The sequence below is a fragment of the Somniosus microcephalus genome, chromosome 21, assembly GCF_052327205.1.
Source record: "Somniosus microcephalus isolate GS21.2 chromosome 21, FLI_Smic_1.0, whole genome shotgun sequence".
NCBI classification, from domain to species: Eukaryota; Metazoa; Chordata; class Chondrichthyes; order Squaliformes; family Somniosidae; genus Somniosus; species Somniosus microcephalus.
The window spans coordinates 57,269,806-57,286,991 of NC_141007.1; the positions used below are offsets into that span (position 1 = coordinate 57,269,806).

At 42.6% G+C, this 17,186-nt stretch overlaps 1 protein-coding gene across 1 annotated transcript; it reads left to right on the forward strand.

Annotated features, from left to right (window-relative positions):
* On the forward strand, positions 1 to 16,326 carry LOC147102844 (uncharacterized). Its single transcript, XM_085963727.1, has 4 exons — positions 1 to 147; positions 5,303 to 5,456; positions 10,591 to 10,761; positions 11,947 to 16,326. Exons 2-4 carry the CDS (start codon positions 5,307 to 5,309, stop codon positions 12,742 to 12,744), a joined length of 1,119 nt encoding a protein of 372 aa, XP_085819853.1. The 5' UTR covers positions 1 to 147; positions 5,303 to 5,306; the 3' UTR covers positions 12,745 to 16,326.
* The last annotated feature ends 860 nt before the right edge of the window (positions 16,327 to 17,186 follow it).

Sequence of the window (17,186 nt, forward strand, 5' to 3'; positions counted from 1 at the left end):
AAGGAAGTGAAAAATAAGTTTCGTTTTCTCTTTTTTTTGCATCAGCAAATCATCGGATTCAGCCGCCTAAACTCAGGACAGGTCGCTTCCATTCGCTTGTGGTGTGGGCTGATATTGGGACACTCTGACTTCTGCTGACAGGATCAGGTAAAAAAAATCCCGAACCCCAGCTGGACAGCCTCCCCCTTCAGTGCAGTCTGACAGTGAACCCGCTCTACAGGCTGGCCGCAGACAGGACTAAACTTGTAGCAAGCTGGCTGACACCCTCCAATACCAATCGGTTGGTTTCAATGACTTCACAGAATCACAGAAACCTCACAGTGCAGATAGAGGCCATTTCGGCCCATCGAGCCTGCACCGACACATATCCCACCCGATCCAATCCCCCTAACACTAAGGGTCAATTTTTATCATAGCCAATCAACCTAACCCGCACATCTTTGAACTGTGGGAGGAAACAGGAGCAAACCCACGCAAACATGGGGAGAATGTGCAAACTCCACACAGGCAGTCACCCGAGGCTGGATTCAAACCAGGGTCCCTGGCGCTGTGAGGCAACAGTGCTAACCACTATGCCACCGTGCTTGTTGCAATCTGTCACCAGTATTTTGCTACGAATGTTCTGTGTGTGTATAGATTGTGTTTGCTTGTACCATACCGAAATGTGTGTCAAAGCTTTGCACCTTATATCATTTTGCACGGAATTGTGGAGAGTTCTTTAGTTTCTATTCATCAGCTGAATAAAATGAATAGACGCTGAAATAACTGGACCGATGTTGGGCCTTTGGTCATTTATATGTAGAAATGTTTAGTAACATTGGCAAGTAAATAGTTACGAGGATAAGGAAGTAAATTGTAAAAACAATACGGAAAATGTTGTTACAGTCAATTATATTTTAAGATATTTTGTGTTGAATTTTATTGCTGATCAAGGTCAAGGATCTCAGTGCTGGGAGTGGGATATTTATATCTTGCTTGTGCTGCAGAGGTGCAGTTATCAAGAGTAACGCATTGGTACGAATAGACTTTGTATTTATAGTTCAACAGAACTGGATATTTTATTGTTTTCAAGTGTACGGGTCAACATGTCCTTCTTTTGAATTCAACACAAACAGGCAACGAGCAAGTGAAGGAAGCCAGTGATCTGTAAATTGATTCATTGGTATAGTTGGATAATGCTGAGGTTTTATTGTAATGCCGAGGTACAGAAACCATTAGAGTTTTAATTCTACTTTGCTGATATTATTACAGGATCAGGTAAAAAAAAATCCCAAACTCCATCTGGCCAGCCTGCCCCTTCAGTGCAGTCTGACAGTGAACCCGCTCTACAGGCTGGCCGCAGACAGGACTAAACTTGTAGCAAGCTGGCTGACACCCTCCAATACCAATCTCGATCTGTTAGTTTAAACGGGGCGTTAAGTCAACTATAACAAATGAGCTCGAGTCCTGTTTCCACAGGAACAAGCCTTTCACATGAGGGATCAGCCTTGTGGCTCCTCTCTGCGCTACCTCCAGTGCTTCCCTCAACATGAACAACTGTTCCTGCTCCAAACCCAGCACTGCCATTGGAAGCCATTGTGGTGGATTGCCGCATCATATAAGCATCATATGAACATAGGAGCGGGTGTCGGCCATTCAGCCCCTCGAGTCTGTTCCACCATTCAATTACAACATGGCTGATCTATATCATAACTCCATTTACCCACCTTGATTCCCTTAATGCCCTTACCTAACATAAGTTCATCAATCTTCAATTATCCCAGCACCACAGCCTGTTGGGGGAGAGAATTATAGATATATACTAACCTTTGTGTGGAAAATTAGAGTTACTCTATTTAGGAGGGATGTCGAATTACATACAATTTACAGCACAGAAACAGGCCATTCAGCCCAACTGGTCCATGCCGGTGTTTATGCTCCACACGAGCCTCCTCCCACCCTTCTTCATCTAACCCTATCAGCATATCCTTCTATTCCTTTCTCCCTCATGTACTTATCTAGCTTCCCCATAAATGCATCTACACTATTTGCCTCAACTACTCCTTGTGGTAGCGAGTTCCACATTCTAACCACTCTCTGGGTAAAGAAGTTTCTCCTGAATTCCGTATTGGATTTATTAGTGACTATCTTATATTTATGACCCCTAGTTTTGGACTCACCACAAGTGGAAACATCTTCTCTACGTCTACCCTATCATAATTTTGAAGACCCCGATCAGGTCACCCCTCAGCCTTCTCTTTTCTAGAGAAAAGAGCCCCAGCTTGTCCAGTCTTTCCTAATAGGTGTAACCTCTCAGGTTCGGTATCAGCCTTGTATCAGCATTGCAAATATTTTTTGTACCTTCTCCAGTCCTTTTTGTAATATGGAGATGAGAATTGTAAGTGTGGTCTAACCAAGGTTCTGTCAAGTTTAACAAATCTTCTGTTTTTCAGTTATATTCCTCCAGAAATGAACTCCAGTGCTCTGTTTGTGTTTTTAATAGCTTTGTTGGCTGTGTTGCCACTTTTAGTGATTTGTGAATCAGTATCCTAGAATGATCCCTTTGCTCCTCTACCCCATTTAGACTCTTATTTTCCATGAGTATGTAGCCTCCTTATTCCTCCTACCAAATTGCACCACCTCCCACTTATCTATATGGAAATTAATTTGCCATTTACACACCCATTCTGCAAGTTTATTAACCTCTTCTTGTATTTTGTTCACAGTCTTCCTCAGTATTAATTATACCCCCAATTTGGTGTCATCTGCAAATTTTGAAGTTGTACATCTGATTCCCGAGTCCAAAACATTTACATAAGGATTTGTGTGCTTGGATACCAACAACAACTTGCATTTAAATAGCACCTTCAACATAGTAAAATGTCCCAAGGTGCTTTACAGGAGCGTTATCAAACAAAATTTGACACGAGCCACATAAGAAGATATTAGGACAGGAGACCAAAAGCTTGGCCAAAGAGGTAAGTTTAAAGGAGTGTTTTCAAGAAGGAAAGAGAAGTAGAAAGGCAGAGAGGTTTAACTCCAGAGCTTAGTGACGAGGCAGCTGAAGGCGCGTCCGCCAATGATGGAGCGATGAAAATTGGGGAGGTGCAAGAGGTTAGAATTGGAGGAGCACAGAGATCTTGGAGGGTTGTAGGGCTGGAGGAGGTTACCGAGATAAGGAGGGGCGAGGCCATGGAGGGATATCAAACGAAGAATGAGAATTTTAAATTCGAAGCGTTGCCGGACCGGGAGCCAATGTACTTCAGCGAGCACAGGGGTGATGGGTGAACGGGGCTTGGACTCCCACATCCCTTTGCTTCTCTACAGATCCTAGTTTTTCACCATTTAGAAAGAATTCCGAATTAGCTTTCTTAGGTCCAAAATGGATGACCTCACACTTGCCTACATTAAACTCTATCTGCCATAGTTTTACCCACTCACTTAATCTGTCTAAGTCCCTTTGTAACGTCCTGCTCCCATCGGCACCACTTACTCTCCCTTCTAATTTAGCATCATCTGCAAACTTGGATGTACAACTCTCTATTTCTTCATCCAAGTCGTTAATAAATATTGTGAAAAGTTGAGGCCCCAGATCAGATCCCTGAGGAACACCACTTACTACACCCTGCCAATCTGAGTACCTACCCTTTATCCCACTCTCTGTCTCCAACCTTCCAACCAATTAGCAACCAAAGTCAAAAGGCTACCTCCAAATCCGTGTGCTCTCATTTTTGCCAATAATCTTTTGTGTGGAAATTTATCGATCAGCTCATATTTGTTCACGTGCTCAGCCACTCTATCCATAATGATAGACTCTAGTAGCTTCCCACAAACTGACAGGCCTGTAGTTACATGCTTTCTCTCCCTAACATTCTTAAATAATGGAGTGACATTAGCAATTTTCCAGTCTAACTGAACAATTCCCGAATCAAGAGAGCTTTGAACGATTATAACTAACACTTATCCAATTTCCTCGCCTTCTTCTTTTAATAATCTGGAGTGGAAACCATCAAAACCTGGCGATTTATCTATCCTCAGTCCCATTATTTTCTCCATTACCATTATTTACTAATATTGCATATTAAACATCATGACTGCTTCCTAGGTAGTGTGCATTAACATACATGATAAAGTGCTTGGTTACACAATAGCTGGATGTTTATTAAATGAAAGCCTTCCCTATTAATCAAATTGAGGGAGTTGTTATCAAGGGCTTTCAGTGACACATGTTCCGTCAATTGCTCCTTATACCTGTGGGAACCCTGCTGATCTTTAGAATTGGACAGTTCCTTTGTTTTGCAGGTTCAATCGAGAAGTCGAATCTTAAGAGAACATCAGTGGCTTTATTTATACAATGGTGTGCTGTTGCCTGTCCAAATTGATAGTGATAACTCAAGGATGTTTGAAAGGAGTCAATGGCAAAAGTTGAAGGCCGTGATCACATTCACTGCTAAGCACCTTGGGACGATTTACTACGTTAAAGGTGCTAAATAAATGCAAGTTGTTGTTGTTGCTACAGTCGATGCTGTTCCCCTGGTGCAAGTGGGCTGCAGGCATTTACCCAGCAGCTGGCATAACTGCCCACTAGCCTTGGGGCAGGGCAGCTTTCTGAGGCACTAACAGCCAGAGAAATCTAACCAAAAGACCTTCCACGTTAGTAAACCCTGTGAAGTGGCCATATACGTGTTGTAAACAAACATCTTCTGTAATGCCTCCTGTAAGTTCCTCCAATCTAGCCTCTTCCATTTCCTCCTTCACAGCACAGGAAGAGAGGGATTCCCATTGGGAAATCCATTTCTCCAATCCCAATAATAACCATCTCCAGTACTCACCATAACTGGCAGGAGAAGTCTTCAGGAAAACTCCAGATCTGCAAACAACAAGAATCCATGCAAAGTTTTGCAAAGCTTCAGATATCACAACCACAATGGCCTCCTCAGGGATAACGCTGCACTGCTCATGCCACCACCTATATACAGTAATCGTGTTTTCAGAGATCAGGTTTGGGGTGATAATTGGGGGAAATTACATGGAGGCTCCGGCCACATCCACCTGCCCTCAGTTACATGTGGTGGGGCAGGCTCTCAGTGGGTCATGCTGCAGACTGGTGGGTTTTAAGAAGGATAATTTTGGCACAACCTTTTTGGGACGGTATTGTGGTGGTTGGCTATAATGCCCTATTTTACTGTTTTTATTACCCCAACACTGACCAAAGACAGGCAGTAAAAAGATGGAAAATACAGCCCAAAAAGTTGCTACAAAAAAAGCATGAACCATTTTTACCTGTTAAATCACCTGTTTAATTTACATTTTGTGCTCGAAGGAGAATGCAGAACTTTGTGCGACATGATATACAACAGGTGCAAGACGTTATCAAGAGTGGAAATCAGTTTTTGAAGACGGTTTGGTTATTCATTATAAAATCTGTGCGAGAGAAGAAGCTTTCTAAAGATAAAGGAAACGCCTACTCCAAAGAGGTATTTTTTTCACTTGTATGCTAAAGATACATAAAACTTGGAAAGTGGATGACCCAGTTTTCCCTCTGAATAGCAAACATACTGTTGAATTGATAACTTGGTTTTACTAATTTTGAAATATTTTAATTGATGTACAGGTTGGCGTTTCTCCCACTATCCACCTGATTTTGTGACACTAAGTGAGTGGGCAGATAGGGAAGGGGATCCGTTACACCAGGTCCCCACTCACTTCTGCATTGTAATTTCTCCCGAACCACCATATGCAGCGCGCTGTCTGTCACCGCCCTCTTATAAACACAAGAACCATGAGAGCAGAATCCCCAGGCTCTTCAGCCAAGGACAACATCTCTTCACCCTCCAGTCAGCAACATCTTCTTCCTTATGTTCCACCCTAGCTGCACCTGCTCACTCATGCTCTGTGTTTCACTCCCATCTGGCTCATTTTCCATTTCCCTGACAATGAATGTCTCGGAGCTCGTGCTTGGGAGGGATGGAGTGAGTGACATGGGATGAAGTGCTGGAAGGGACTGGTTCTTCGTTCGGAATATCGAGAGGAGAAAAGGGGAAGGGAGCTTAGAATGTGTTGCTGAGGAGCAGAATTCACATGTGACTTTCAGTAGTGCCATGAGGGTTTGGTGATTTGCTGACAGGTAATGTGGGATATAATAGGATGAGGAGGCCGACAATGTCATCACACACCTGCAGCTGGTACCTGTCTCCCTACTCCCCTATCTCCAACTCCCTCTGCGGCCTCCTTCCACAGGATCTGAATTCTTTCTCTTCGTAGGGGACAGAAGGATGGGAAGTAGATTTGAAGGCCTGCACCATAACAGCTGACGTTATTTTGGAAGCACAACTGTAATTTTGACACCACAGAACATCTATAGGAGCGCTGAGGGTCCCCAGGTTCAATGAAGAATCTGCGGAAGTGCTTCTGCATGAATTTAGGCAGATGGGGGAGGGGCTTTTTGGTACAGCGCAACGCGGCCCCAAGGAAAGCAGCAGCAGCAGCAGTTTCTGGGTCTACCACCAGTTGCTAATCTTGCTCTCATGTCATGGGCTGCCATATCTTTCCAGAAATTGAGATTTACCATGGAATGCAGTAAAACCCTTGTCAGCAGGCAGCCCATAATAGGGTGATTACAGGTTTATGCACCAATCAGTTAGATTCCATGCGAGGCTTTTAGCAGAGTAATTGCATGTGAGGCTGTGTTGAGAAACAGTTCCAGGTGAAGGCTGGGGCTGTGAAAGGCACCACATGGCCCACTGGACTTGGGAAGCAATTCAAGCATTTTAACACAGTGTGAGGGGAAGTCAATGTTCATGGCTAATGTACTTAGTACAGTGCATTATTAAAAGGAATCATAGAAAGGTTACAGCACGGAAGAAGGCCATTCAGCCCATCGAGCCTGTGCCGGCTCTCTGCAAGAGCACCTCAGCTAGTCCCACTCCTCTGCCCTTTCCCCGTAGCCCTGCACATTTCTTTTCTTCAGATACTTATCCAACTCCCTTTTGAAAGCAGTGATTGAATCTGCCTCCACCACCCTTTCAGGCAGTGCATTCCAGATCTTAACCAGTCGCCGCGTTACGTCGGTATGACTGGTTCCTCTTACCTTCCCAGCCTGGTGAAGTCATTAAACTTTTTCAGGCATTGAGTTGACTTGTGTGAATGTTGGAGTTGGCTCTGACTACCCTGGCCAGCTCCTGCCACAGCACCTTCCCAGCTCTGCCGAACTTCATGCAGGTACACTTTTATCGCTTTGCCACTTAACCCTGGGAAATCCCAGCCCTCCTGCCAATCTCGCAGACATTTTTTAGTAACAAACTTTCCATTGTGTAACAAACTTTCAGTTGTGCATCCAAAACAGTTTTAGCTGCCATGGCCTCTTTACGTTGCTGCAGACCTTTTAATGCTGCAGCAGCATACTAGTTCCCACCCCCAAATGGTGAGCTTCCAATGACTGCAATGCTCCGACATGAATGATGGCAACTTTGGGCACGGTACCAGAGGGTGATCTCTGCCTGTGGAGCCGTACCCCAGTGAGGAAAGGAGAGCAAGGGGAGGAAAAAGAAAAACTGCTGGAATTGTTCACTACCAATAAACTCATTTGAAATGTTTTTTTCCTGTTTAGTCTCACAATGTGGGCAATGCTGACACGGCCACATTTATTGCCCATCCCTCGTTGTTTTGAGAAGGTCGTGGTGGGCCTTCTCCTTGATCCGCTGATGTCCTTGTGGTGCTCCCACAATGGCGTTAGTTAGGGAATTCCAGCATATTAACCCAATGACAGTGAAGGAAGGTCAATTTATGCCCAAGTCAGGGTGGTGTGTAACTTGGAGAGGAACCTGGAGGTGATGGTGTTCCCAGGACATTGCTGCTCTTGTCCTTCTTGATGTGGAGATGCCGGTGTTGGACTGGGGTGGACAAATGTGAGAAGTCACACAACACCAGGTTATAGTTTTATTTGAAATCACAAGCTTTCAGAGGTGACGAAGGAGCAGTGCTCTGAAAGCTAGTGATTTCAAATAAAACTGTTGGACTATAACCTGGTGTTGTGTGACTTCTCACACTTATCCTTCTTGGTGGTAGAGTTAGCAAGGGAGGGAGGTGCTGTTGAAGTAACCTTGGTGAGTTGCTGCACCACATCTTGTAGATCATACAAACTGCAGATACAGTCTACAATTGAGGGAAGGTGTGAATATTGAGTCCAGTGGCAGGGGCACTGATCAAACTAACTGCTCTATCCTGGATGGTGTGATGCCACAGTTGAACCCATCCAGGAGAGTGGTGAGTATTCCATCACATTCCTGACAAGCCTTAAGTGGGGAGGCTTTCAGAGGTCAGGAGGTGAGCTCACAGAATACCCAGATTCTGCTCTGCTCTATCAGTGTTGATATGCCTGGTCCAGTTCAGCTTCTGCTCAGTGGTGATCCCCAAAGTGTTAATGGTGGTGAAGCCTTCGAAGGTGAAGAGGAGATAGCTCGGCTTTCTCTTGTTTGGAATGGTCACTACGTGGCACTTATGTTGCTTGTTCCTTCTCAGTTGTCAGCCCAAGCCTGGATGTTATCCAGGTCTTGCTGTAACCTGGCATGGGTTGCTTTATTATCAGAGGAGTTGCGAATGGAGCCGGACACTATGGAATTGTCAGTGAACAGCTCCATTGCTGGCCTTATGATGGAGGGAATGTCATTTTCTTCCTCTTGTAACTCTTCCTCAGATTGCCCCCTCCACCCACTCTCCCTGTAAGTTATGTCAGGTCCATGTGTTGACACCAAAGTTGTAAATCGCTGCTTTCCTTGTACCTCTGTGAAGAGCCTTGGGATGTTTTTTCTTCATTAAAGGTACTATATAAATGCAAGCTGTCATTGTTTATGAAGCTGAAGATGTTTGGGCCAAACACACTTCCCTGAGGAACCCCTGCAGTGATTTTTCTTGGTTTCAAGTATGGATCCAGCCACTGGAGAGTTTTCCCTTTGACGCCCATTGACTTCAGTTTCGCTAGGACTTCTTGGTGTCGTACTCGGTCGATTGCTGCCTCAATGTTGAGATATCCTCCACCTCTCCTGTAGCATTCAGCTCTTGTGTCCATTCTGGATCAAGGTTGTGATGAGGTCTGGAGTCAAATGGTTCTGGTGGAAGCTGAACTGAGAGTCAGTGAGCAGATCACTGGTGAGTAGGTGTCTCCTGATGGTTCTATTGATAACTCCTTTCATTATTTTTACTGATGATTGTGAGGACTGATAGGGCTGTAATTGACTGGGTTAGATTTATCCTGTTTTTTGTGGATAGATCATACCAGGACAATCTTCCATCTTGTTGGGTAGATGCCAGTGTGCTGGAAAGAAAGAACTTGCATTTAAAAAGCATCTTTCATGACCTCGGGCATCCCAAAGTGCTTCACAGCCAATTAAATGATTTTGAAGTGTAGTTACTGTTGTATTGTAGGCAAACGTGGCAGCCAAATAGGTGCACAGCAAAATCCCACAAACAGCAATGAGATAAATGACCAGATCGAATCTGTTTTAATGATGTTAGATGAAGGATAAATGTTAGAACAGCTTAGCTAGGAAGGCAACGAGCTCTGGTGCATAGGACTTTAGCACTACAGCTAGGGTGTTGTTAGGGACCCCCTAGCTTTTGCACTCAGCACCTTTGTAATGCCACGTGGAGTGAACCAAATTGGGTGGACACTGGTTTCTATGATGGTGGAGACCTCAAGAGGCTGAGTAGAATCATCCATTTGGCACATTTGGCTGACGACATTTGCAATCACTTCAGCCTTGTTTCTTGCACTCACATGTTGGAATCCACCATGGTTGAGGATTGGAATATATGCATGGGGCCTCCTGTTACTTGCCTGGTTGTCCACCACCTTTCTTGACTGGATATGGTAGGGCTACAGAGCTTTGCTCTGACCCATTGGTTGTCTCAGACTTGCAGAAAAAGTTGTTCAATAATATATCATCCTCTCCAGAAAAAATCTGTACACTATATCCTGCCCTGCTGAAAATACACTTCTCTCTATAGAAACAATGTCCTCTCTTACTCACTTTGTTACTGCTCTATCCCTTTGGTAGTGTCTATCCATTCTGTAAGCTGTTTACCTTGGTATTTTAATCTCCCAGTCAATGTACTGGTTAAACCAGGGCTCTGTTATTCCTAGTTACAGTTCATCACACTTTTTCTTCAATACAGATGTTTCTAATTCCACAGATTTGTTTCCTATCCTCCTTGCATTAGAATAGAAAATTTAGCTTTTCCCCTTTTTCATTATTTTTCTCTCTCAATTTTTCCAACAAATTAGGGTAGATTTTTAGTCCTCACCCATGGCAAGATATCTTGCCTGCCATGTTTTGGAAAATCACAGATGTCTTTCAATTTATACTCATTCGTGGAGGGCAGGGTACCTTATTGCAAGTGAGGACTCTGAGAATCTATCCTATTGTCTTGACCCAACAGTCTAACCTGTCTATTTTTTTCAAATGCTGATATGCCTGCTGCATATTTCTCACATTTTCTGCTTTATTTCACTCTAGCTCAACTAGTTTTACTTTAATACCTATTTTTGAATAAGTACATCCATTTTGATGGCTAAAAAGTTATATGTTAAATTGTTTTTTTTAAATTTTGCAGATATTGCATACAATATTATTTTTTGGCAGCATTAATCGTCCCGTTATTGACCCGAATGATTTTTTTACAAATGACGAATTTGAGAAATTATCTACCAAGTATCCAGATGTCTTTCAGAAATACAACACCCACCTCCCAACACGTCCTCCTTACACGGTGCTACTTGATGCGGTAAGTTCAATCAGTTCACCCTGAGAAGCACAGTATGTTAGAGCACAGAAATAGGCCATTTAGTCAATGAAGTCTGAGCCACTTAGTTGAATCCCTGCTCACTCCCCACATCCCTTAATATTACTCTGCGAATGTACAGCGGGCCAGATTTTACTCTGTGATTGGGGTTACTGCTGGAAGTTCACTCAAATTTTACCTCAGCAACCAATGTTACAGTGCAGAGAACCAGCCCAATTTTACTTGGTGTAGCTTCATAAAAAATGTATGGTAGGCTTCCGGAACTATTAGTCTCCTCTATAGTGAATCCACCTTGGGGGTGAGGCTGGGCGGACAATCCAGTGCTGCTGGAACATCGTAAAGAGCAAAGGCATCCATTTTGTGTATAGATCACTGAAGTTGGTGCTTCTTCAGGGCATGGAGATCACAAATTTAAAGACTCTTCAGTTTAGGTGTTACTCTCTGTAATCCAGTAAAGGAGGACCCAGTTTTTGGAACCCTCTGAGGAAAGAGTTTCACAGAGGGCATGATGAGGCCTTGTGGAAGGAGGTGGTCTTATCAATGAGTACCGCCTCCAGCAACCCCTCCCCCATCCCCCCAAAAGGCTACTCAAAGTCAGAAAAAAATAGCTGATCTCTCCAGGGCTTCTAAGGTAGCTGGAGGCAGTCATATCTTGCAACAGATAACAGTTGTAAGCATATGTTTCCAGTTTTAGCCATGTTGCCCTCACTGTATTGAGTCTACATCTTACCAGCAATGTGCAGGATGTACCACAATACCCTTCCTACTCCTACCCTACTCTGAAAATATTCCTTTATTCACAGCTGAACATGTAGGGAAGTTGTGGAAAGTTTAGATGATGGGTTTATCATTACCAGCACCTGTTCTCACCCATGTAGGTGCATTTGCAGCAGGTTGATGTCGCCTTTCACATATTAACAATTTAACCCCCCCCCCCGACCCCCGACCCTCTTCAGCCTGTCATGGGGGGGGGGCTAAAATTCTCCCCCATTGTTGGTCACACTCCTGTTTGTGGGACCTTGCTGTGTGCAAATTACCTTCAATATTTGCCTACATAACAGTGGCTATACTTCAAAAGTAATTCATTGACTGTGAAGTGCTTTGAGCTGCCCTGAGGCCATGCAAGTTGCTTCTTTCTTTAGTGATTGGTACATGTTTGTTTTACAGGTTGTTGAAATCACGGGAACAAATGTTGATGGAGTTTTGAATTGTCTGTTGAATCTGACTGAACAAATGTTTGTGGAATTAACTAGCAACAGCAAATGTGGAAATGTCTTTGTATCAACAGTCATCAGCTACTGCTATTTTTGTGATGTTGAGTTCAGAAGGCAGGAAACAGACAAATATTTTGGTGCTTCAGTGTCATGTAAAGGAAGGAAGCAGAGACAAATTATGATAGATATCTTGTGCTGTCAAACATGGCACAATGACATTAGCCTGGCAGTATGTATTAGCAGCACGTATAATCAACAAGCTCTTAAGTTCCCTCCTGACGTGCACTCCACGGCTTTTAAGATAATGCCTCCTACACGAGGCACTACACCAGACAGTCAACATGATCTCCCTCTGGTTGGACCAGCAGGTATTCAGATACCCAACTCCCTTGAAATTAGCAGAAATCTTAGGCAACATAATAGAACAATTCTGAAAGCACCTTGTGAGAGATGCCTCGTCATGTTCCCAAACATAATTTATCATCCAAATCCAAAATACCATGAACATTCATTTTGGGAATATGGAAACTGTGCTGAGTGTGAATCTCTAAGCCAACTTCTGTACGCCAACCAGAAAATTGTCGATAGACGACAAATTCTAATTTCTCAACCTGAACAAATTCATCTACCTAAGCTGATTGATTTAAAACGAGAACGACTTAATGGCAATCTCACATCATTAGGGTTTAATGTGGGACGTGGATTGTCATATTATGATCCGTCTGCTGCAATGGAGAGAGTCCAACACTAAAAGCACATAATATCACGCAGTATGTCACATATCTGGTCATCTAATAATCCAGCTGCATGTCTCACTATTTGAACTATAAGATACAATTTAATGGATAGAAAATTCTGGGGGGCACATTCACAATTCCCCAATTTGTGCTCCCTGCAGGTGATTGTTCACACCGGGACTGGACCTGTCATAACGTCTGAGGAATTTTTTTTTAAATGCCCCGTTTTCAGATAGACTTGCTTCTGCAATTCAGTCAATTGCTCTACAATCAATTGCAGTAGAGAAACTGGCCTTTTCAGTTTTAAATAATCCCTCATGCCGATAGCAATACTGGATGCCCAGGCACTCCTTGCACCCAGCATTGCTCGAATGCAAATGGTAGGAAATATGTTGTACAGCCTACTTCCCTCATTTTCATGGCATCATAATAGGCTCACCACAAATGTCAAACAAATCCTGAACGGTGGGATGAATGGGGGATGGCATTTAAGCCCCATTTAGTGTTTTTACACTGATTTGGCAGAAGAAATTCTAGGCCCAACTTTCTAGAATTCCAGGTTTCCTATTACTCAAATTAAACCAAGATGCTTAACAGCAGCGTATGGGTGCGAATGATCTCCCACTGAATCTGGGATGAATATGAACTGAAATTACTGTTACCTTCCTAGTTGAATTCCAGATCTCTGCTCCATTATTGAGAACAATGGAAAGCAGATAAACTGTGCTCATACAAGCCCAAATCTAGCAAAGTTTAGCTTAGTTTCAGTTTTGAAAACTCATTTAATTCTCAACAAGCTTACTGTTCAAGTACAGATTTGCTGTTTGTAACATTCTTTTTACACCATCATGGTAAGAGATTGGCAGTCAACCCCAACTAACAGACGTTGGATATGTATGGCTCATCATCTGCCCTGCAGACTGTTGAAACATTGGGAAAGATAAGGAACTACAAGGAGTAGTGTTGTTAACAAGGAGAAACTAGGGAAAAACAACGAGATCCAAACTAAGAATAACCAACTAGTAGGTAGTTATTGGATAACAAAGTGCTTATGGACAGTGAGGTCACATATGAAGCAAACTGGGCTGTGTGGAACTTGACAATTCTTGAACCTTTGAGACCATGGAACTGCCATGCTATGAAGATCTAGGAGAAAAGGCATTGGTACTGATAATACAACTTGTGAGCCATTTTCAGCCCGCCTTTTCACCTGTGGCTTTTGCAACATAGCTGCTTCAGGTGTCACTGGGTCTTCATTCCTAGCTGACCTGATATACCCTGCTAACTGAGCTCAGATTCAGTCTTGTTCCCTCTTCTTTTGTTCTCCAGTGAAAGAAAGCAAGGGAATGCCTTTAGGAAGCAGAGCTATACCAGTTTCCATACAGCAAGTAAATGGTTCATATTGAAATAAAAATATTTAATAGTAGCCCTATCAAAATAGAACTTTTTGATATAATAATTGCTTCTATATATATTTCCTTACTTTGGGAAAATGCTTGATCCCCACCTGGTAACTGTTCATAGTGATATGACTGAAATCAGGGGCTCACTCCATAATGCAATGTGTTAGAGCATTCCTGAAAATGGCCCTTGATCAAGACATTGGCTTGGATTGTGGCCTTCGACAAAACGTTAGTGAGTAAATTAGATGTAGGGTGTAAGCTCAGGTGGATACTCCGAACTGTTGCTTTATTTACTGTAAGAAAAGCCGAGAGAAACTTGCATAAGCTTTGACAGGAGATAAAACAGACTGGGTAGAATCCATAGTAAACAGGCATAAACATTCTATGGAAGGAATAGGCAAAATAGCCTTTTCTTTTTGACATATTCTTATGACATTATGGAATTGGCTTTCAGGTAGAAAAGAATGATTGTCCCAATTTGTTCTTCTGGTTTGTTCCATGCACTGGTATGGTTTGGAAACACAATCAACGGCCCTTAATTTGCAGTCAGCGGCGAAGCAACACTGATCGCCACTAACCTCAACGAAAGCTGCCCACAAAGATCTCATGATTGCTGTGGCGAGAATTTTAGCTTCCTCGACATGAAATTGATTGTATCGCTGTCAAAAAGGGAACACCAGCGAACCGCAGCAGTGATGTCATCAAACTATGTAAGCAGCCAATTACATTGAAGAATTCTCGCAGACAGCAAACCAGGAAATAAATAGCACTGATTATCTGCACTTTTTAAAAATGTTAGAGAGAGCGAAATAAAGATTGGGACATGCACATGGGGTTAAGGGAGAAGCTGAAATATCATGAACAAACTTTTAAAAAATATATTTTAAAAATATTTTTAAAAATCTGGTAATGGAAAATTTGACATTCCACAAATATAACATGAGTTTAGGGCCAGAATGGTTGTTTAGTAGTCAATACACTGTTAAAACCCCAGTTACTCCTATTCCAACAAGGCTTAACATTTAATGGGGTGTTTAACGGCAATATTAGCATGGAATAAGAGGGCTGCCCTATGATGAGAGATTGTGTAGAATGGGCCTATACTCTCTGGAGTTTAGAAGAATGAGAGGTGATCTTATTAAACACAAGATTCTGAAGGGGATTGACAGGGTAGATACTGAGAGGCTGTTTCCCCCTGGCTGGACTGTCTAGAACTAGGGGTCTCAGGATAAGGGGTCGGCCATTTAAGACTGAGATGAGGAGGAATTTCTTCACTCAGAGGGTTGTGAATCTTTGGAATTCTCTGCCCCAGAGGGCTGTGAATGCTGAGTCTTTGAGTATATTCAAGGCTGAGACACATAGATTTTTGGACTCTTAGGGAATCCAGGGATATGGAGATCGGGCTGGAAAGTGGAGTTGAGGTCGATGATCAGCCATGATCTTATTGAATGGTGGAGCAGGCTCCAGGGGCCGTATGGCCTACTCCTGTTCTTACTTCTTATGTTCCTAATAGCTCAGGTTTTCATCAGTTCCATTGATTTCACTGATTGCCGGCTTGGGGGTGGGGGGGCGGTGGGCAGGGGGATTCCACAGCGCAGCCTGTGGCGGGGCAGGGAATGACTGACTGCAACTTCAGGATTTCCGCGTTTAGTTGTGCATGTGCTAAATCTTGAGGTTACGGCCAGTTTCAGAGCAGTAAAAAGCTGTTGACATTCAAGAGCACAAGTTAAATATATTTTTTTAAACTGCAAATAAAAACAAGTACTTGTAAATAAATTCCTAGCCTGGGACTGTGATGCGGAACTTGGTTTACATTGCATGCATAGGGTCTCTTTTTATCTTTCTTTTTAAGTAAGATTAATTCTACATTAAGTTAACACAAAAACAAAAATTAGAATAAGACAACTTTGCAGGAGACTTCATGACATAATAATGTACTTTTAGATCTATTTCAGCAGTCTTTTCACACTTACCTGCTAAATTTTACAGAATTAAATCATTTCAGTTTTATATTCTGATCTGTTCTGTGACATCATTAAATCCTTTTGCATTCAGCAAAGAGTTTGACTTAACCTGTCAACTTTTAGCAACTATCAAAAGATTCTCAGTTTGCCAGAGAATTTGCTGGACAAGACAGCTTTGTGTAAATAACAATAATAATAAAAACAGAAAATGCTGGAAATACTCAGCAGGTCAGGCAGCATCTGTGGAGAGAGAAACAGTTAACGTTTCAGGTCTGTGACCCTTCGTCAGAACTGACGTCTGACAAAGGGTCATGGACCTGAAACGTTAACTCTGTTTCTCTCTCCACAGATGCTGCCTGACCTGCTGAGTATTTCCAGCATTTTCTGTTTTTATTTCAGATTTCCAGCATCCGCAGTATTTTGCTTTTGTATTTGTGTAAATAACATTTTGTCTGTGCTGATAGTATTTGATGGGTTGGAATACAACAAGAAACTGATGACTTGAGTGAACAGAACCATGAATTGTTTGTAGATCTCGGCTACAGTGTATGTTGGAAACAATATATGTTTGTCAGAAAAATATATAGAGAGGATATAACCCACCAGGAACCAAAAGTTTCTGAATTTAATACACCGTGTTATTTCATCAAACTCAATGTAAATAAAAGTTGTGCAAAGGAAATTCCAATTTTCAGCGTTTTTTATTTGAATAAAGACAAACATGCAGTATGAATGTGACAATATTTTTGCGTGCAAATTACTGTATTATTTTCTCTGTGCACTTAGTTTGCCCAGTGAGGTTCACACAATTATGAATAACAAAGTGATATTTTCAGAGAAACTGATGAGATGAATGTAATTAAATCTTAAAGATAAATACATACTCCAAAGATTGCACATATTTAAAGCGCTACTGTTAAAGTGACAACAACATTTAGTTACAATGGCCCGGATATTCCGATCCCTACGGGTGTGTACGTGCTGTGTACCCACCCATAGGAATATCAGAAATGCCGGTTTCAGGCATGACAGATCCTCCGCCTGCCCTGGAGAAGGGCCTCTGCGGGCGGATAGTTCCGCTTTCTGGAG